At 52.5% G+C, this 20,329-nt stretch overlaps 10 protein-coding genes across 10 annotated transcripts; 4 read left to right on the top strand and 6 right to left on the bottom strand.

The window, feature by feature from the left end:
- Positions 1-204: 204 nt before the first annotated feature.
- GMORB2_6981 (uncharacterized protein) lies at positions 205-963 on the top strand (the record flags this gene model as incomplete). The annotated part of the gene is made up of 3 exons (XM_035468946.1): positions 205-505; positions 668-760; positions 932-963. 3 exons carry the CDS (start codon positions 205-207, stop codon positions 961-963), a joined length of 426 nt encoding a protein of 141 aa, XP_035321326.1.
- Positions 964-1,398: 435 nt separating this feature from the next.
- GMORB2_6980 (uncharacterized protein) lies at positions 1,399-2,192 on the bottom strand (the record flags this gene model as incomplete). Its single annotated transcript, XM_035468945.1, has 3 exons — positions 1,399-1,536; positions 1,601-1,766; positions 1,975-2,192. Coding segments are annotated over 3 exons (522 nt in total), but the record flags the coding sequence as incomplete, so codon positions are not given.
- A 9-nt stretch (positions 2,193-2,201) lies between these two features.
- GMORB2_6979 (uncharacterized protein) lies at positions 2,202-6,295 on the top strand (the record flags this gene model as incomplete). The annotated part of the gene is made up of 3 exons (XM_035468944.1): positions 2,202-2,207; positions 4,941-5,000; positions 6,149-6,295. The coding sequence occupies 3 exons, from the start codon at positions 2,202-2,204 to the stop codon at positions 6,293-6,295; spliced, it is 213 nt and encodes a 70-aa protein (XP_035321324.1).
- Positions 6,296-6,431: 136 nt separating this feature from the next.
- GMORB2_6978 (20S proteasome subunit alpha 1) lies at positions 6,432-7,674 on the bottom strand (the record flags this gene model as incomplete). The annotated part of the gene is made up of 5 exons (XM_035468943.1): positions 6,432-6,818; positions 6,997-7,209; positions 7,305-7,399; positions 7,535-7,594; positions 7,668-7,674. The coding sequence occupies 5 exons, from the start codon at positions 7,672-7,674 to the stop codon at positions 6,432-6,434; spliced, it is 762 nt and encodes a 253-aa protein (XP_035321323.1).
- Positions 7,675-8,515: 841 nt separating this feature from the next.
- Positions 8,516-9,934, top strand: GMORB2_6977 (Uncharacterized conserved protein (DUF2373); the record flags this gene model as incomplete). The annotated part of the gene is made up of 1 exon (XM_035468942.1): positions 8,516-9,934. The coding sequence occupies one exon, from the start codon at positions 8,516-8,518 to the stop codon at positions 9,932-9,934; it is 1,419 nt and encodes a 472-aa protein (XP_035321322.1).
- Positions 9,935-10,343: 409 nt separating this feature from the next.
- Positions 10,344-11,575, bottom strand: GMORB2_6976 (phytanoyl-CoA dioxygenase family protein; the record flags this gene model as incomplete). The annotated part of the gene is made up of 3 exons (XM_035468941.1): positions 10,344-10,464; positions 10,544-10,586; positions 10,714-11,575. 3 exons carry the CDS (start codon positions 11,573-11,575, stop codon positions 10,344-10,346), a joined length of 1,026 nt encoding a protein of 341 aa, XP_035321321.1.
- Positions 11,576-13,013: 1,438 nt separating this feature from the next.
- GMORB2_6975 (uncharacterized protein) lies at positions 13,014-13,625 on the bottom strand (the record flags this gene model as incomplete). The annotated part of the gene is made up of 1 exon (XM_035468940.1): positions 13,014-13,625. One exon carries the CDS (start codon positions 13,623-13,625, stop codon positions 13,014-13,016), a length of 612 nt encoding a protein of 203 aa, XP_035321320.1.
- A 551-nt stretch (positions 13,626-14,176) lies between these two features.
- GMORB2_6974 (uncharacterized protein) lies at positions 14,177-14,818 on the bottom strand (the record flags this gene model as incomplete). The annotated part of the gene is made up of 2 exons (XM_035468939.1): positions 14,177-14,359; positions 14,462-14,818. 2 exons carry the CDS (start codon positions 14,816-14,818, stop codon positions 14,177-14,179), a joined length of 540 nt encoding a protein of 179 aa, XP_035321319.1.
- A 1,171-nt stretch (positions 14,819-15,989) lies between these two features.
- GMORB2_6973 (omega-amidase) lies at positions 15,990-17,239 on the top strand (the record flags this gene model as incomplete). Its single annotated transcript, XM_035468938.1, has 3 exons — positions 15,990-16,170; positions 16,282-16,397; positions 16,604-17,239. 3 exons carry the CDS (start codon positions 15,990-15,992, stop codon positions 17,237-17,239), a joined length of 933 nt encoding a protein of 310 aa, XP_035321318.1.
- Positions 17,240-17,677: 438 nt separating this feature from the next.
- On the bottom strand, positions 17,678-19,703 carry GMORB2_6972 (spermidine synthase; the record flags this gene model as incomplete). Its single annotated transcript, XM_035468937.1, has 4 exons — positions 17,678-17,955; positions 18,773-19,306; positions 19,387-19,422; positions 19,670-19,703. The coding sequence occupies 4 exons, from the start codon at positions 19,701-19,703 to the stop codon at positions 17,678-17,680; spliced, it is 882 nt and encodes a 293-aa protein (XP_035321317.1).
- Between the last annotated feature and the right edge of the window lie 626 nt (positions 19,704-20,329).

Here is a 20,329-nt window from a genome sequence, read left to right as displayed (position 1 = left end):
CCGACAAAGACTCTCCTCCCCCCCCCCCTTTTTTTTGTCCCTTTTTTTTCTTCTTCTTCTTTCTCTCTATTCATAAAACATTTACATGATTGGCCAGCCCTTTCCCCCTTTTCTCTAGGAGACGCATATACGCATATACTCGTACCTCACACACTCTCACATACATGCTCGAGAAACTTGGACCTAACCTAGGAAAGCGGAGCGATGACGGACAAGGTCATAGAGGATAGACCTCCCCCCGTGTTCAACTATGTCCTCAGCTTCATCCTCGTGGGTATAGCGTGGGGATTCACGACCCCCTTCATCCGGAAAGCGGCCAAGACGCACAGCCCTCCACCTCACCCGGTACTGGAGACGCCCGCCGTCCGGGATAGCTGGGTCAGGGCCAAGCTGTACGGCGTATTCTTTGCCGTCGTCGATCTGCTGCGGAATCCGAGATATGCCGTTCCGTTGCTGCTCAACCTTACGGGGAGCATATGGTTCTTCCTCTTGATTGGGCAGGCTGGTGAGTTTTTCTTTTGCATATTTTCTTCATATTTTTTTAGTATCCTATCTTCTTATTCTTCTCTCTCCTCTCTCTTCTATTCTCTATCCAAGCACGATATCAGATGCTGTGTACGTGTGTGTTGTGTCGTGTGTGCTCCGTGTACTGACCCCTTCCGATCAGAGCTCAGCTTGACTGTCCCCATTGTCAACACGATGGCCTTTCTATTCACCGTCCTAGGAGACTGGTACGTTGAGGGCAAGGTCATCAGTCGAGGTGAGCTTTTTTTTAAAAAACAAGTAGTCCCGTGTACATCTCCTTCCTCCCATGGAAAACTCGTGTGAAATTTTCTCTTCTTTTTTTTTGAGAGAGAGAGAGAGAGAGGTTTTTTTTTTTTATTGACAAGAATATTAGACACCGGTATTGCCATGGTACTCTCCTTAGTAGGGATCGGTCTGTGCGTCAAGAGCAAGCAGTAGCTATGGCAAAAGATCCTCGTGGATCTCATTCTTGGTTTAGAAGAAGACACACAAGGTTGCAAACTTTCATTCTTAATATGAATACTGGTTTTTTTTTTCTATTATTTTCTAATCGACTTCCTAATCATGAATATTATCGGGATCCCTCCCAGAACAGAGAAATCCTGGCCAAGTGCTTTTCACCTTTTTTTTTTTTTTCTCCATTTCTCCATTCCTTTTCGATTTCATAATACCTCCCCCCCCCCCCCCCCACCCCTTTGATATTTATAACCCTGACACCGATGCTTTCGCGAAGTAGATGTAAACAGAGACGAAAGACGAAAGATGAAGGACAAATGACAAGGAAATAATAGGAAAACAGGGAAAAAAGAATAGACACGGAGACATGAAGTAAAACAGAATAGATGGAAGAAGAATGAAGAGAGAGAGATGATTTCATCGCCGTCCTCGAAGCCAGCGCTTGACAGCATGAAGACTAGGATCCTCGGCCGTCCAGCGGCCTACAAACATGTCGGACATTTGGCAATCTCTGTAGACCAGCTCATCGGTGATGGAAGCCAGTTCCTGGTGACCCTTCTCGTCAACAGGGGACCGGTGGAGAGAGGGTGTGAGGGTGGGGAGGAGTTGATTGACTGACCCTGTGAAGCTGCTGGTCGCATGCCAAAAGCTGGTTGCGGTTCTGCCTGTTTGGTCTGCCCCCCGCGAGGATGATGCTGCGCCACTCGATCCATCTCTGGACCGCGTCTTGACGCATGCGGGTCTTTTGACCTTCATGACGTCTCGAGTAAGCGTCGAGCAGGACTCTGGGTTCGATTTAGCATACATGTCAAGAGCAGAGCGTCTGTGCGCCTGTAGTCCGAGAAGCGTTCTCGTGGTGAAGAGGAGGAGAGAAAAGAAGGGTCAAGGAAGGAAGAGGACAAGAGGTAGGGGGGGAGAAAAAAAGAAGAAAACATAAAGAAGGAAGAGAGAGAGAGAGAGAGAGAGAGAGGATGGGAGAGACATGAGACATACTGCTTGAGTTCAGCCTTGCGCTGCTCCTCCTCACCACCCCCCGGGGTAGGGACGGTGGTGTCGGCGGCGCAGTCGAGAATGTTCTGGCCGTCGATGGCACATTGACGAAGGGTGGTCCATCCCTCGGTGTAATAGTCTTCCGAGTCGGGAGGCTCGGTAGGCACGGCGGCTATGCTGTGCTGTATGGTGTGAAACTCGTGGATGAGCTCTGTGACGCGAGCTGTGCGATGCTCGTTTACTTTTTCAAATGTCAGTGTCTTTTGGATTTATTTGAAAGGGGAGAGTTGTGTGTGTGTGTGAGAGAGAGAGAGAGAGTTTGAGAGATGGGGAGAGGGAGGGAGGGAGGGAGGAGGAGAGGTGGAACATACATCCGTCCATAATGATTGAAGGAGTGTAATGTTCTTTTCTTCTTGTTTAAAGGTAGTGAGAGGATATCCCGAAAGGGAAAGTTCGAATCATCGATTATACGTGAAGAGATGAGATGAGAGAGAGAGAACCGGGTTTGCTTGTCGACAATAATAACAGCAACAACAGCAACAACAGCAACGGCAGCAACGGCAGCAACGATGACAGCAGCAATGGCAACCAGGAAGGAGAAGAGATAGAGAGAGAGAGACGAGTCGAGAGAGCTGGCATCAACTTATACGCCAGAGAACAGAACAGGATCCTGACGACAGAGGAGATGTTATATTCAACCTGCTCTCTCTCTTGGTAGGTATCATCATCACCATCCGGCACCACGACGACCCGTGGGACGGACCGCTCCCCCTCCCATGCCTTTTCATCCAATCAACAGGCAAGGGGGGTGCAGAGAAAAAGGAGAGGACGGAGAACCTGGCGAAGACGGAGACGAAGAAAAGAAAGGAGTTGAAGGGGGGGGGGGAGGATTAGGAGAAGGGTAGACTCGGATGAATCGACAAATGAGATGGCTCATGACCGTCAAAACGGTCAGAAAAGAGAATGGAAAAGAAAGAAAAAAAGGCGAGACAATAGAAAGAGCCAGCGACAGGATCAACAAAGGGATCAGAAAGAGCAAATGAGAAATAACAAATAAGAAATAACTATTCCTTCTCTTGGAAAAAAAAGACAGATAGACACATGCGCAAATAATATGGGGGGGGGGGGGGGGGGGGGGGGGGGGGGGGTAAGAAGGGATGGATGGACAGCACGACAGCAGCCTTGTACTTCCCCATCCATCCGACAGGCCCCATTGGTCATACAGCCCTATAAGGAGATTTGGACAGGCAGTGAAAAGTGAAAAAGAAAAAAAGGGTCTTGGAATCATGAGCCGACCGTTTCCAATCTCGTCGTTTCTGGAGGACGGAGGAGAGAGAGAGAGGGGGGATCACAGTTTGTATTATTCATAAAAAATATCATTATTATTATATATATATGTATGTATGTATATATAACACTTGAGAATAAAAGAAGAATGAGAATGAAGATGAAGATGCGGAAAAAAAAAAAAAAAAAAAAAAAAAACTGCTCGCCATCTGGGTCCGTCGCTCTTTCCCTCTTCAGCCTCCTGCCTCTTGTCGTGTGGCAAGTAGTACAGATTACGTGACGACGTGTGGTTTGTCTGCCAGATACCAGATACACGCCCTCTGATGGGGGTTCGGATATTCATTACAAGCAAATCATAATCTGTACAGATAACAAGGTACCAACCAGGGCAGCAGAAGGGAGGTCAGCTAAAGACGTGTGCATCCATCTTTTCCTATTTGGGAAGAACCTGGCGTCCATGCGGGGGGACCTTGCAACGAACCACGCGCAATACCCACCCTTTTTTTTCTTCCTATACTATATTTATATTTATATTATATATATATATATATGTATATATATATTATATAAATTTTGAATTCTATCCTTTTTTTTTTCTGCCTTGACCTGTTTCCCTCTCTCCTTCACCCTCTCTCTCTCTCTCTCTCCTTCACTCTCTCCTTCACTCTCTCCCTCACTCTCCCTCCCTCTTTCCGTACATGTGTCTGTCTGCCTTTGGGGGATATGTCTTGACTCAGCAGAAGGACACACAAAAGAGACTAGATCTGTCCTGTCCAGCGTCCAATCACGGGCTGTGCCGGGGTCCCGACGTGAAGATGACGGTAGCTGAGGGTTCCGGCTGCTTTGCATCCACAGTTGGACACCGGGGGGGGGGGGCCTTGTCAAAGAAGACAGTTGTTTTAATTTCACCAATTGTACGAGGGGAACTTGTCTTTTTCCCTTGTCGCCTATCACCGCCAAGAAAAAGAAGAAAAGAAAAAAAGAAATGGAAAATAAAGAAGAAGAAGAAGAGGAGGACGCGACTGAACATCTCAAGTACCGCATGATGTACGGACGGGGGAGAGTTCCGCAAAGAGTCCTGTCTCTCCGTCATGTAACAAGCATGCGTACGGGTTAACCTGTACACATGATGCATCATCATCATCACGATACACTGACTGGACATATCACTACCCCGGTCACGTAGCCACCGATATCCTGCTCTGTTCGCATTGGCCTGATGTAGAGTCCATAGTGTGGTAGGACACGTATTACCCATAGGGGAGACATGTTCGTCGTTGTCCAACGTTGCATTCTTCCCCGCTGCCACGAGTTCGTATACAGATTATATATACATGTATATATGTATATGTCTGTATGCATACATGTATATGTTTATATGTATACATGTACATATGTATGTATATATGTATACATGTATAACATTTGACAGCTGGTTTCAAGCATCATGATTCTTTTTTAGAATTTTTTTGTGTCTTTTTTTTTTTTTTTTTTTTTTTTTTCAGAATTCTTCTTCTCCTCTCCTTCTCTTTTCCCTCTTTTGTTTATTCATCATCTTTCATTTCCCCTTTTCTGCCTTCTTTAGATGGGTCGTGTCCCACCTTGTAAATGTGACTCTCTCTGCAACACTGCACAACATACATTGTACATTGATATCTGTATTCAACTCCCGGGCATTTCAGCGTGCGTACCAGATCCTGGCCATCTTCGGTATTCCCGGTCTCAACATGGCCAAATCCCCGGTACGCCACATCATCTGTCGCAAAAAAAAAAAAAAGAAAAGAAAAGAAAAAAAAAAAGGAGGGGAAGAAATCGAAACTCCTTCTCGGGGGGAATACCGCGCCGTCAACACCATAACCCCTTGCGATCATGCATACGTTTCTGCTTCTCGCTTCTCCTTCTCCTCCTTCCCCTGCATCGTCTTTTGGTGAGCACCTCTCCCAAAGAAAGCTGTCAGCACACACACACACACACACACATACACACCCTAATATGAATATACCACCCCACACTTTGACGACAACAATCCCCTTGTCCCTAGAAAGAAAAAGAAACAAAAGAAAAAAAAAAAAGAATGACCAATCGGCTTTCTCTCTTCCCTAGAAAGATATATTATGCAAGAATCAAAATCAGAATACAACTCCCAACGGGAAATCACTTGTTCAGCAGACGGCCTCGATTGGCTTTTTTCAACCACACGTTTCTTCATCTCTCTTTTCATTTCATTTTGCTTCTTGTCTCGTAGGTTGATTCTCATTGTGGTCTAGTTCGTTCCTTCTCCCTCCATCCCTAATTCACGATACATAGTATTACATCCGACACGTACAAACGCGCATGCACACACACACACACACTCTCTCCCTCTCCCTCTCCCTCCTCTCTCTCTCTCTCAGCCACCCAACACGGGTCAGACACGCAGAAAACACATACGGATACGTCTATCCGAGTCGTAGACAATACTAATCATCCGTCAGTATCGGCCGGAGTATACATCCTAGTAGAGGTGAGATGTTTCGGCAGCATCTTCCCCTTTCTTTACTTGATTCTCTTTGCAGATATCACTCTGGACCGTGCTGAAATCCCAGCATCGTGGAACGAAAGAAAGAAGAGGGGAAAAAAAGAGGAAAAAAAAAAGGAGAAAAAGAAGGAAAAAAAGGAAAAAAAGAGAGGAAAAAAAGAGAAGAAAAAAAGAGTTATACAGCGCACACACCCACCCAACCACACACCCACCCACACACCTACACACACACACACACACACACACGCACAAGACACACAGGACACGCATGACACACAGGACACGCAGAACACACAAGACTCATATTGAAAGATGGAGAAGGAGGCTGACAAATTATATATTCCCATGGAACCCCCTCCATCACACGGCCAGGCCGAAGCGCACATGTCCTCTTCGTCTTCCAGAGCATCTCTCGTCGTACTCGTCACGGCAACATCGGGATCTGGCAGTGACCGCTCATGCTCCGAGAGCACGCCCTTTTTCTGCTCCGTCACTCCGCTCCCGAAACTCCGCCCGTGAGACAGGCCATGAGTCGCAGGTGTGTCCTGTCGGCCTTTCATCGTCCTTCTGCCTGTTTCTGATGTGCAGATGCCGCCCTTCTCCGCCGTGGTCCCTCCATCTCAACCCCTCCTCCGCCCGCTTCGTCTGACCGCCTTCAGTCCTTCTCGGCGATAGCCTGTAACCGGTCATCGATCTCCTCCTCTGTGAGCTTGCGGAACAGCGGGCTCGAGCCCTCCTGGCCGTCGGTGCGCGGTCCGCCGACGATGCCAACCTCAATCTCGTTCTTCTTGAAGTCCATGCTGAGCACCGTGCTCAGCGTCGTGATGGCCTGCTCCACCACCTCCTCCCAGTCGCCCTCGGCGTGGTCCTTGTTCCGGAGCTTCTTCTCCAGGTGGTTCAGGGCCTCCTGCTGCTTGGGACCCGCCGCCGTTCCCTTGTAGCCGATGTAGTACCCGGCCGGGTCGCACTTGAACAGCTGGGGGCCGTACTCGGAGTCTAGGGAGATGATGGTTGTGGCCACGCCGTACGGCCTCATGTAAGCCTGCGTCGTCACACGTTTGCGTCAGCAGATCAATCCCAGACCGCGCACACACACACGCGCACACACGCGCACACACGCACACACGCGCACACACGACGAGCGTCGCCGATGCCTGCCTGCCTGCCTGCCTGCCTGCCTGCCTGCTTGCTTGCTTCTTCCTCGTCCAGCGCTAGCTTACCCTCTGAGTATAGACCTGGCTGATGTTGGCCAGACGCTTGGCCACGGCGTCGGCGGGCATCTCGTATCCGTACTTGTACTGGAAGTCCGCGCACTCGGACTGGGCCCTGGTCGCAAAGGCCCTGGCGTCGGCGATCGAGCCTGTGATGGCGCAGCCGACCGAGGGCGAGAGCTGGAACAGGTGCGTGACAGACGAGGGGTCCATCAGCTTATCCTGTACAGGGCCGACATGGCGTCGTCCTACGTCAGCCGCCGGTACATCTCGGCACGAGGGCCCGTCCTCGCTCCCGGGGGTGCGTGCTGACTTACGGGAACCTTCTTCTGCGATACGACGACGGCAGAGTCCTTGCCGCGGAGGCCGACCGACATTATGTTGGCCGCCGTGATGGCCTTGAAAGCATATTCTGGGGTTGGTGTAGACGCCATGGTTAGCCTATCGGGCTCTCTCTCCACGTACGTCGTAGCCGTCCGGACCTGCGACGGCAGAGGTGCCATCTCGGTAAGACGAGAGGATGCGGGGGATAGAGATTCAGACGTACCGACTTGGTAGAGACGACCATTGTCGGCAAAGATGGTGATGTGACGGTCGTAGGCACCGGCTGTGATGATGAGGTCAGTAACGGCTGCGCGGAGACGATGCTTGGGGGGGGGGGGAAGGACGTCAAAGCGCACCGGACATGGTGAAAGACGTTGGAGCTCTCCGGTCGGGAGCTCAGGAGCTAGTTAATCACTGATGCCGAGATAAGGGAGGATTTCATATGCGTCGGGAGGATTGCGAGGGAGTGCCTATCGTCGCGGGGAGTCGTGGTGAATCTTGGTGGTTCATGTACGCGTTGGCCGGTAGCTTGCCTAGAGCTTTGTCCCACCGCCGCCGCCGCCCGCCCTTTTGCCCTCCCTCCCACCTGTTGCTGCTGTCATAATCGACCGGAATAAGTTCGGCAAGAGATCTACCCGTTACCCCCCCCCCCTCCCTTCTCCCCCGCCCTTCTTACATAATGCTGACAAAATAACTGTCCGCCATTTATTATGTCCATAGACGTAATAGGCCTGGCAGAAAAAAAAAATTAGCCGTTATCAAGAGAGGAAAAAGAAGGGGAAAAAAAAGAGAGAGACCGCCCCCCTCGCTAAGAGAATGCAGCTCCCCAACCCTGCTCATGCACCGGCGTACACATTTATGCCCAATGACTCCACGATAACAGGCCTCAACCCAATTCAACACAAGGCATTCAGCAAACCCTACCCACTGCCGCCTCTGTCTTCCCCTCCACCCTTCCCATTATTGGAATCTTTCCTTTTAAACGCGTGCGGGGAGATATTGGTCTTAGGAAACAGAACCCGTGTCCTGCAGTAGTCGCACCGCCACCAACCACCAACCACCAACCAAACCCACGCACTGACACCGAGACCAGGGCCAGCAACCAGAAAAGGAAGGGAAAAAAAAAAACCACCTCCCAACCAGGGAAAGGGCGAGGGAAGACAAGAAGAAGAAGAAGAAGAAGAAGAAGAAGAAGAAGAAAAATATGTCCTCCACCGAGAGCGTGCCAGCACGACGTGCTCCTTCTTCATCATGCAAGAAGTCCGGATCGAAGCTCAAGTCTGAGCCAGCCGCTGCCGGCTCTCCTGCGTCGGCGCCCGCCACAAGCGACGACGGCCCCGTCGTTGGGCAGCCAGGACGCTCGGCTGGGCACAAAAGAAGGGGCGAGGTCCCGCCCACGACTGAGCAGAGCCCTGTTAAAAGGTCGCGGAGGGGGGATCCTTCTTCTCTCTCCTCTCCTGCGACCTCTTCCGCTCCTGCTAAATTCAGTATCGACACAAATTCCAAAAATGCTGCTCGCTCATCGACAAAACCCAAGAAATCTGTCTCGTTTGACGACACACCTACCAGCAAGGACGACAACAGCAACAGCAACAGCAACGACCCCGCCTCCACCGCCAAGAACAAGAACAACAGCAACAAGCTTTCCAAGAAGCAGCAGCAGAAGAAGAAGCAGCAGCAGCAGCAGCAGTCTCAACCCTCCGACGTCACTCCCGCCTTGGAATACCTGAGGCAGTGGAAGACGTCGAGGGAGTCGGGCTGGAAGTTCAGCAAGAACCTGCAGTCTACCCTGATCAAGCACATCTTTGAGTCCGACGTCATCCCCGCCGCCGACGCCGACATCTTCTACGAGTACATCCGCGACCTCAAGGGTCTGGTGCGGTCCAGGCTACGCCAGACCGCCATGGAGATGAGGATGCAGGACGCCGCCGCCGGCACCGGGGGCTTCCCCGACGATACCATGGACCTCGACTCCAGCCAGGACATCTACGACTCCATCCTGGCCGACGTCCTCCGCCGGAAGCATGAGCAGCGCCTCCAGCAGCAGCAGCAGAAGCAGCAGCAGCAGCAGACCCCCCCCCACCACCAGACCAGCCCCAAGCGCAAATACTTCAACGAGGCCCAGTACGTCTCGGAGAGCGAGGACACCGACGCCGTCCTCCGTCGCATCGTCAAGCGCATGCGCGCCGAGATGGTCCTCGACGAGCTCTCCGACGGCGGCGAGATGACCGAGTCGTCGACCTCGTCGACCTCATCCAGGACCACGAGCACCGTCACAGCCGCCACCACCACCAACGGCGGCAGCAGCGGCAGCAGCGGAAATGCCAAGCCCGTCGTCGTCGACGGCGCCGCCGCCGCCGCGGCCGGAAAGCGTCGCCGCAAGCTCCGCGTCAACATGGAGGACAGCAGCAGCTCCGAGTCGGACTCGGACAGCGACTCGGACACCAGCTCTAGCGGGAGCAGTAGCTCCGACTCCGACTCGGAAGACGACGATGGCAACGCCGTCCAGAGTCCCCAGGCCGGATACGAGACCTCCAGCAGCTCCTCTTCGTCTTCCTCTTCCGGTGGCGAGACGTCGGATGAGGACATGGACTCTAATGACGAGGATGAAGATGACGACTAAAGGCCACCATTCTTGCCGTCCTATCTTCCTCTTCTCTTTTCTCTTTTCTCTTTTCCTTTTTGTCATCAAAGTGGATGGTTGGGAGTCATGCTCATCAGAAAAAGAAACGGAAAAAAAAAATTCAAGGAAAAGGAAAAGGAAGACATGCTGTGCATATACGACGAGACGCATTTTAGATCATTTGACGCAACCACGTGGTTGATTTTCAAGAGAAAAGTCTTTCTTAGATATGATACCCTCGGGAACTTTTTCTGTTTTTCTTTTTCTTTCTTCTTCGCTTCTTTGTTTCTTTCCTTCTTCTTCTTTGTCTTCTTCTCATATAGATTTATTTTCTTGTATATACTTCATACCTTTTGATTCATTTCGTTCATGCTTGCTTCATCTGTCCACAAATGGCTAGAATCTTCATCTATACGTACAACTTGGTGAATCCCTCTGGGGGAGGTTGCAGCCAGTTCCTGGCATCGTATACGGTTTCGTCATTCTCGATAATGTGATATGTGTAGATGATCCTACCCTTGCCGCTGGTGCTATCTGTCCGTCAGTCCGGTGCTCGGTCAAGTAGGGAAAGTAGGATGTAGGAGAAGTAGGAGAAGTGGGATGACTTACTTTCTCTCACTCTTGTGCAGCAAGTTTCCATGAATAAGAACCACTTTCCCAGTTAGAATCATTTATCTTCATTCAAGGAGAGGGAAAGAAGAATGAGGAAAGAAAAGGAATTTTTTTTTTAAAATGGGCGGGGGGAGAAAAAAAAAGGAAAAACAAAAACAAAAACTTACAATCTCCAGCCTTGACCTCTCCAGCAACATAGCCAGCATCATCATCAGACAGATGAGCTGCGGCGGCAGCATCCTGACCCCTCGGAAACTTTGGCCCACGATTGTCGACCATCTCGGTGCCGACGTCGCCAGCCTTGCGGACGAGCCTCCTCCGTACGGGCGCGGACCTGTGCGACCCAGGCAGGAAGGACAGGCATCCGTTCTCCAGCGTGGCATCCTCGAGTGCGTACCAGAACCCCACGGCCGAGGGCGGGTCGGTGTAGAGAAAGGTCGAGTCCTGGTGCGGCGGCACGGCGCCCCCGATCTCTGGCTGCTTGAGGATGATCATGCTCTGTAGGCACCTAGGGTCCCTGAAGCCCAGGTCCCTGGCCACGGCTGCGGGGCTGATCTCCACGCCATCGCCGCCGACGCGGCCGGGCTCCGTGTCCCTGCCACCCTGCTGCATGCCTCCCCCTGCAGCTGCTGATGCTGCTGATGCTGCTGATGCCGCTGGTGCTGCTGATGCCGGTGGTAGTAGGAGGATCCTCTTGAAAGGTTCGCTCAGGCCGTGGAGGTAGTGGCCTATCTTGTTGACGGCCCTCTCCTTGGCTCTCGTCAGCTCTCCCTGTCGGTCGAAGGCGTCCTCCTCGAAGAAGAAGCGGATCTTGTCGCCGCTGGTGAGGAAGTAGTCATCGCCCACGTGCTCGGACGTGGTCCCCGTCGAGAAGCGTGTCATCGGGTGGTCGTCCAGGCTCAGGGAGGACAGGAGCCGGTCCGTCTCATCCAGGAGGGCCGTCACCGTGGAACGGGATAGGGCACGAGGGATGATGAGGTAGCCGTCTCGGTTGAAGGCCGACAGCTGATCTGCTGTTAGGCCTGCCATTTCATTTTTTTCTTCTTCTCTTTCTTATCCTCTTCCTTCTACTCTCTTTCTTCCTCCTCTCTTCTTCTTCCTCTCTTCTTCTTCCTCTGCTTTCTTCCACTTATCTTTTTCCCTTTGACTTCCCCTCTCTCTCTCTCTCTCTCTCTCCTTCAGCTGGTCTGTCTTCCCCTTTGTTCTTCTTTTTTCCTCTCTTCTCTCTCTCTCTAGTTTTGGATCCGAATCAGTGGTTGGTTGATACTGATTGATATGAGAACGATGATGTGAGAATAGAGAGGGGCAAGATGTTGATAAGCCGAGGTGGGGGAAGTTGGCTCATGTGGTTTTTTCCATCGCGGGGTGGGGGTGGGGGGCACTCAACAACCACCTTATCTACTACACCTTACACCTTTCTTTCTTTCCTTCTTTTGGTTTTGAACCACTGTACTGACTCTGCAGCTATTGATAACCACCATAATGACATGCCCTCCAAGGTTCGAGGGGGGAGGGGGGGAGGGGAAACCAAGAACCTGATGTTTCCCAATCTCTCATATACAATAGAGTCTTATGCACTTGTGGTGCAGGTCGAATCTCCAAACGGCGGTACCCTTGACTGACAGAGCCGGGCCCCCTGAGTGACGAGATGTTCTTCGTCCCGCAGCCACAGGAAAGGGCCCGAGAATCCGGATGGAGAGGAGGGGACAAGATATTGGTAGCACCCCCCACTTCACCCATTACCGTCATTGTAGATACTCGTTCTCCGGCATAGTCCCACATGTCCCCCTGTAACGTTCTAACCTCAAGATGGCAGATGAACTTTTACAAAACCTTCAGGCTGCTCGGAAGGGAACTACCCCCTAAGACTTTAGCTGGGGGAATACACGGAAGCAGACCTTCCAGCTCGCTGCCGTCTGCCGGGTGATGCAGCCCGCCACAGAGCTCACACTTGTTACGTCCGGCCCGCGGCCCTGAACCGAGCTTCCTCTTCGGCATTACACTGCCACTCAGAAGGACAGGGCTTGCTCTATAGGTTGGCTTTGGGAACTGGAGCATATCAGAGACCTCCTCGGAGCAGTATGCGGGGTTTTTTCCCCTATTTCCTAGGCCTCGGGGTGCCACTACTGCCCTTGGAGTGGCCATCCGATATGACGGGCTCCCGAAAACGCTTCACGGAGCCATTTGACTGGACGAGGCGTCTCGGAAGCAGCACCACTTGACGGAGCGAGCGCCTCAGCATCGCTCTCGATCCAATCTACGCGGAAATCGTCGCCCGGTGCCCCAGCCCCAGCCCCGGTCCCAGGCACAGCCCCCTTCACCGACTCGGGCGTCTCATCCTGCTCGAGTGGTATGGTAGCGGTGGTGGCAACTTACCCTTCCCGGCCACAGCCTCAACTTCGGGGATGCCTGACGTGCAGAGAGTTCCGTCTCGAGCATGTCAAAGGTATACCGCTGCACCTTGTCCCTACGCAGGCTCTCCCTCATCCGGCGCCTCCACCACAGAGCCCACATGGGGCACTTCACCTCGAACAGCCTCGACGTAGAGGTCGAGGGACTCGTAGCCCTCGAGGGCGGCGGACTGTGGCTCGTCGTATCTGCGTCCCCTCTTCTTCACGGTGGTGGTCTTGCTGCTGCTGCCGTTCGTCGGCACCGGCAGATGACTATCTCGCTGCTTCAGGCCCGATGATCCCTCCTCGAATGCTGAGACCGGGCTTGCAGCAGCAGTAGCCGGTGATGGTTTTTCCGTCGTCGCTCCCATAAAAATGGTCTCCTCGACGGGTCGCGCAAGCTCTGGTCGCTTCGGTTCCGTCGGATTATCGGGGTCTTCACACTGCCAGGACGTGCTCTTGCCTCGCAACCGATCGGACGTGCGGATACCAATCCTCCCAGTCATTCGGGCCCCGAAGCTCGACTGCCACCTCCATTGTGGGAAATTTTCCACCCTCTCGAATCCGGGGCAGGTACTGATAGCATCCATTCTCAGATTTGAGCGAGAGAATTCTTTCTCTTGGCAAGGTCGGTTACTCGGCTGGGAGACGCGCTGAGAGGCGTAAGTAGAGAATTGGTGGGTGGGCATGCCGGAATGTTTTCTATGGCGTGACAGTGATGACTCTCAATGGAACCTATTGTGGGTAGCACAAGGTTTATACCTCTCGTCCCCAGTGATTCTGCGCGGAAGGCCGCGGTAGAGGGTCACAGTTGTTGGAGTAAGGGAAGCTCTTGTCGCTAATATCCATCGCACATCAAGTTTGTTCCGAGATTCTTCATCATACGAACCAACCTCTTCCAGCTCCATCAACAGCTCACAGAACCCCATGTGCTGTTGCTTTGGACTGCTAGTGGCGCTGGTGGACATAGTCACATGCGCACCTTGCCTGACCTGCTGTACCGTGCATGCGTGCTACCGTGAGCTCAAACGAAGACGTGATCCATTGACGCCGAACCGCCGCACTAGTCAAATGCTATATATTGGGAGATTATGTTCCTCGAGGGATAATGGGAAAGCTGGAAGCGAGAGAAAAAGAGAAAAATGCACGTGATTACAGAGAGAAGGACATGGATCAAAGACGCTGATACCCAAGTGCTCAGACGGGGGAGGAGGAGGAGGAATAATACAGGGACCGGCTCCTATGAGTCGACCGGATCTTCAAGAAAGTTGTACCCGTCCTCGGGAGGCAGCACGAATGCCGAGGTTGTGAGGCCGGCCGAGATGAGTAAGCACAGGGAAGCGCCGACTGTCCCAAAGATCCAGGATATGTCGAGCTTCCATCCCGGGACAATGAACTGCTTATCATGATCGTAGAGATATGCCTGCGCATAGTGTCAGAGGGCGTACCAAGAAAAGGAGGTGGGAGCATAGAGGAAGAGGGGAGAGAGAGAGAGAGAGAGAGAGAGAGAGGAGAGAAAGCTTACGACCATGGAGATGATGAGAAATTCGACACCCGAGACGAGCCCCATCATGACAGTCACAAACGGCCAGCCAGTCTCACGCTTATACTTGCCACCACGCATGACGACGACAAACGTGACCAGGCACGCGAGGCACAGCACCACGGACAGGGACGACAGGAAGCCAATGGTCTTCCACATATCGCAAAAGTACCGCTGGCCCGCCTGGCACAGCTCCCTGTGGGGGAAAGGTCGGCAGTGCGGCTCGTCGAGGGTCGAGCAGCTCTTGTGGAGGCCGATGTGCTTCTCGAGCCTGTCGCCGAGGGGCGTGGTGACCGAGTATGTCACCCAGCGGGGAGTGGCTATCGAGGCCACGATCATGGCGGTTGCTATCACGATCAGGAATAAGCAAAACAAGCAGAAAACCGTCAGCCATCTTCTCGACTCTCAACGATGTCATCGCGAAAGGGGGGCAGGGGACGCTAAGTACCAGCCACAAAGCCCATGAGGGCACCTGAATAGACGGAGACGCGAGTCATGATTTACCAGATAGAGAGGAGAATCTGTTGTCGTTGCTGTTTTTTCGATAAATCCCAGTCTCTTGATGATGGACTTCTTTCTGTCAATCTTGTATGTAGAAGGAGAGAAGAAGCAAGTGATGACGTGGGGGCGGGAAAACGTCAACGTGTTAACGTGTTAACGTGTCCGATGATGTAAGTTGCAAAGCGGGTAGGGACAACTACGTCAGCACTAGGCAGCCAGCCACACTATGGGAGTGACAACACCCAGTTAGAGGACAGAATGCAGATTACATGTTGAGACATGTACAGGACAACATCGGTCATATGCCGCGAGGAAATCAATCCCCAAAAGAGTATATCCGGGGGAGCCTCTGACGGGCCGGCCAATTGGCTGCAGGCACAGGGGGGAGGTGCCCGCAGCAAGATTACAACCAGCCGTGGATTGCGTTTTCAACTAATAGACTCGATATATGCATACATATTCGTGATGGTGGTGGTGGTGGTGGTAGTAGTAGTAGTAGTAGTAGTAGTAGTAGTAGTCGTAGTAGTCGTAGTAGTAGCATTTCTACTACTACTACCCGATATTACCATTGTAATAGTGGTGGTGGTGTAGTCATCCTACTTCAAGGTGTAGCCCAGCTTCGAGACGACCATCGGCATTTCGGACTCCGGTTCCCGACCCGGTTCCCAACCCCCGCGTCACGTCAACGCCGCACGCAACACCTTTGCGCAATACCCCCACCCTCCGTCATCGGCCAAACGACCACCAACCACAACCGATCCCATAGTAACAAACCCTTCTTGACCAGATAATAGATACTACTACAACTACTACCACTTGCTGCTGCTGCTGCTGCTGCTGCAAGCCCGGAAAAGAGAAAGAAGAAAAAAAGGCCATGCGCACCACGTCTAGTATCCTACGACACCTCATCATCTCCCCCAGAACCTCATCACTATCGCCAAGCTATCTCTTCCCTTACCGCGCCGTCGTCGCCGCCACCACCACCACCGCCACCACGACGCTGCGCAAGATGTCATCCTGGACACCGGGCACACCAGTGCTCCAGAAGCCCATCAAGACGGCCCTCATCCAGTTGGCATCGGGCAAGGACAAGGCTGCCAACCTCGATCACGCGGCTAGCGAAGTGGCCAAGGCTGCAGCCGGCGGTTCTAAGCTATGTGTGTTGCCTGAGTGCTTCAACTCTCCATATGGTATCTCTCTCTCTCTCTCCATCTCTCTATCTCTTCCCCTGCCCCCCTCCGGGCCGTGGAGAAAAAAAAAGACTGACTTTGTATTTATCAATTCTTCCTCTGTGTATCTAGGAACAAACTACTTCCCCGAATACGCCGAGGTTCTCGTCCCATCTGACGGATCCAAACGAGATGCACCTTCCTATGATGCCCTGAGCAAAATGGCCAAAGACAATGCCATATTTCTCGTGAGTTTACTAAATTTACCCCTTGTAGATATCTCTTCTCCACCCTCCCCCCTCCACACACACACACACACATAGAAAAAAACCCCAAAAGAGAGAGAGAGAGAGAGAGAGAGACAGTAAAGAAGAGGGGGGGCAAATCGGTGATATTACTACAGATTAGTTGGTAATATATATAATACTAACCAGAGAAATTCCCCCCACAAAAGGTTGGCGGTTCTATCCCCGAGTACAACCCCGCCACGAACAAGTACCACAACACGTCCCTCATCTTCGGACCGACGGGTGACCTGCTGGCCACCCACCGCAAGGTCCACCTCTTCGACATCGACATACCCGGCAAGATCACCTTTCGCGAGTCCGACGTCCTCAGCCCCGGGAACCAGGTCACCCTCGTAGACCTGGAGGGTTACGGCCGCATCGCCGTGGCCATCTGCTACGACGTGAGGTTCCCCGAGCTGGCCACCGTGGCCGCCCGCGCCGGCGCCTTCGCCCTCATCTACCCCGGCGCCTTCAACCTCACCACCGGCCCCCTGCACTGGCGGCTGCTCGCCCAGGCCAGGGCCGTCGACAACCAGATCTACGTCGCCATGTGCAGCCCCGCCCGCGACCTCGGCGCCTCCTACCACGCCTACGGCCACAGCCTGCTCGTGGACCCCATGGCCAAGGTCGTCGCCGAGGCCGAGGAGGCCGCCGACATCGTCTACGCCGACATCGAGCCCGCCCCCATCGACGACACGCGCAAGAACATTGCCCTGTATAACCAGCGGAGGTTCGACGTCTACCCCGATGTCAGCAAGGGCTCTGTCCAATTCCATGATCCTACGCTGCCTCAGCCGGAGTAGCTGATCCTCCATATGCCATAGATGTGACTTCGTAACAGACAGCCATACACACTCAAACGTATATATATACATACATATATATATATATATATATACATGTATATACATTGCTACCATCTACTCTTGTTACATCTTCACAGTCAATGAAGTTACTTGTGGGAAGATATCGTCATCGGATTTTACATGCAGACTCCTCCGGCGCATACATACACATGAGAAGAAGTTTACGTCATTCACAAGTCTCGCGACCATGTAAGTCGTGAAATGTATCCCGCGGCTTTCCATTGATTGTTAAACATGCTTCGTTTATTGTATCTTCCCCCCCCCCCCCCTTTTTCCCAGAACTGATCTGTTTACCATCCTGGTCTTTTCCAACTTGAGAAATGGCAGATTTTTTGTTTTTTTGTCTTGTTCTTCTTCCTTTTTTTCCGGAGAGATTTACTCGAGGGCCTTCTTGGCAAAGGTGGGCAGGATGAAGCTGGCCTTGTGGATGTCGGCGTTGTAGTAGCGGCACTTCTCGGACTCCTCCTCGGTAGTCCAAGTGCGGACGGGCTCGCGGACGTTGCGGTTGGCGTCCTTGCAGCAGACCATGAAGCCAATCTGGCCCGAGGGGTAGGTGGGGATGGTCGTGTAGGCGTACTCGGCGACGGGGAAGATTTCCTTGCAGTCCTTCTTGAGGCGGGCAATGAGAGGGAGGTGGAGCCACTGGTTCTCGGCTGTTTTTTTGGGGAATATCAGTCAGCATGAAGGTTTGATCAGTCTTCTTGTGAGGGGGACGTTGACGAGGAAGAAAAATCTTGGGTCGTGTGATGTGCCAGGCGGTTGGCTGAGGAGAAGGAGGTTCCGTGGAGATGGAACATGGAGGGTGTATGCGTGCGAAATGGCACCGTGCATGAAAATGCATGGATCAATGAGAAGAAGGAAGGGGGGAGGGGGGGGGAGTAGCAGAGAAGAAGAAAAGAAGAACAGAGTAGCAAGAGGTCCTTTACGGCTCTCATCAACGAGAGAGTCCTGAACCTGATCGACCGCCTGGCTCCTGCGACACGGAACTACCGGGCGCAATGGCTGTGGAGAGTAGCACTCGCTTCGGATGGCCCCTAGGTAGGATCGAAGAGAATAGGTATCTCGAATGGTGATACCAGCCCGAAGAGAGAAGGGAGAAAAATGGGAGCTCTCCGATAAGCACGCCGACCAGCCAGGCCAATCACCTACCCCCTCCCCTTTTTTGGACAAGTCTCTGATGCTCTACATCTCTTCCTCTCCTTTCCGTCCCCGAAAGAGACATTGGGCAAAAACGGGGGTGGTGGATGGAGTGGTCGGCAAGGCATGTCATGTGTGTATGGAGGCGAAGCCTATGTCAGAGAAGAGAGAGACCTCTCTCTCTCCCCTGCTTTCTCTCTCGGGCGAAAAAAAAAAGAGAAGAAGAGAGAAGGGAGGCTGGTCGTCTCTTCTTTCTCCCATCTCTTCTTCTGCAACCTAGGTAGGGACAGACGATCCTCAGACTCTCCCAGTGAAGATAAAATAGAGACGTACAACCTTGTGTGGTGATGACGCCTCCGTCGCGGAGGGCGTCGTGGAGGAGCTGGAAGTAGGGCTTCTGGAAGAGGGACTCGGCGGGGCCCTCGGGGTCGGAGGAGTCGGTGATGATGACGTCAAATGTGTTCTTGTAATCGTCGAGGAACTTGAAGCCGTCGCCGATGTGGACGGTGGCCTTGGGGTGGGTGAGGCCGGCCGACATGTGGGGGAGGTACTGCTTGGAGAGGCGGATGACGGCCTCGTCAATGTCGCAGAGGATAGCCTCCTCGACGCAGTCGTGCTTGACGACCTCGCGGAGGACGCCGCCGTCGCCGCCGCCGATGACGAGCACCTTCTTGGGGTTGGGGTGTGAGTGCATGGCCAGGTGGGTGATCATCTCCTGGTACGAGAACTCGTCACGCTCAGTGGCCTGGATGACGTTGTCGAGGACGAGGACGTGGCCGTAGTCGGTCGACTTGAAGATCAGGACATCCTGGTACTTGCTCTTCTCATGGTGGAGCACCTTTTCGACCTTGAGGGTCATGGCCTGGCCTGGAGGGAAGGAAGAAGGTTGTCAGTATGAGGGAAGTGGGAGGGGTGGCGGGCTGGGTCTAATGGACGTTGCTACTTACCAGGCCACATGTCGGAGATCTCTCGGAACCATCCATCTAGAACGAGAAAAGTAAGCATCCCATCTTCAAGGCGACGTTATATAGCAGGGATTCGAAGACATCATGTGCCAATTGCTCATCTTGCAGCGCAGAGGGGCAGATTTTGGAGGGGCAAAGGCAGGCGTCGATGGCGGGGTAAAAAGAGGAAGAAAAAAAAAACACAACAGCATGGGTTTCTCTGTCTCTCTCTCTCTCTATACTGTATTAAACCAAGAGAGAAAAAAAAGAAGAGAAAAAGTGTTACCCTTGATGGTCTCGTGTGTAATTTCGTCAGACATTGTGATTGATTTGTTAGAAAGGTATCGCTTTGCGGGTAGCAGACAAGGTCGTTTTGGTGGGTGACGATAATGGTGATGATGAGAATGGCAAGTTGACGGGGAAATTTCAATCAACCTTTTTGCCGTAAACGCCTGTCGACAATAGCGGGACATTCAGCAGCCGGCAGCCTACCCGCAGGCTGTAGCAGCAAAATCTCTGCTCTGGCTCGGGCTTCTCGCTCTCCAGGTGTGGGACATGGACGGCCCCGCGCAGAACAGAAGAACCGGCAGGGGAGAACATGAATAGAAAAAAAGAAAAAAAAGAAAAAAGAAAAAAAAAATTCACATGGAGGATTAACCCAATCGATAAGCTATCGATTACTTACAAAGAAGCTAACGATGCTTGCTAGCAATGCTAGTACGTAATACAGTCTGTGCTCCGAATTACGGTACATATGTAGATGGCAATGCGACGGATGAATTGACGACGGACTGTTCCGTCTGTGACGGTAATCAGCGCCACCGCTGCCGGCTCGACGCTTGGCTATTTGATTGGCCCGTTGTACCGGTCGATTGTCGGGGGGGGGATAACGGGAGCCGTACAACTGCCCCATATGAATTTTTCATTCTCTTTTTTTGCCCCCCCC

This window comes from Geosmithia morbida (assembly GCF_012550715.1).
Source record: "Geosmithia morbida isolate 1262 chromosome Unknown scaffold_7, whole genome shotgun sequence".
Classification (NCBI taxonomy): Eukaryota; Fungi; Ascomycota; class Sordariomycetes; order Hypocreales; family Bionectriaceae; genus Geosmithia; species Geosmithia morbida.
The sequence above is the reverse complement of the archived record's forward strand: the minus strand, read 5'-3'. Positions and strand labels throughout refer to the sequence as shown.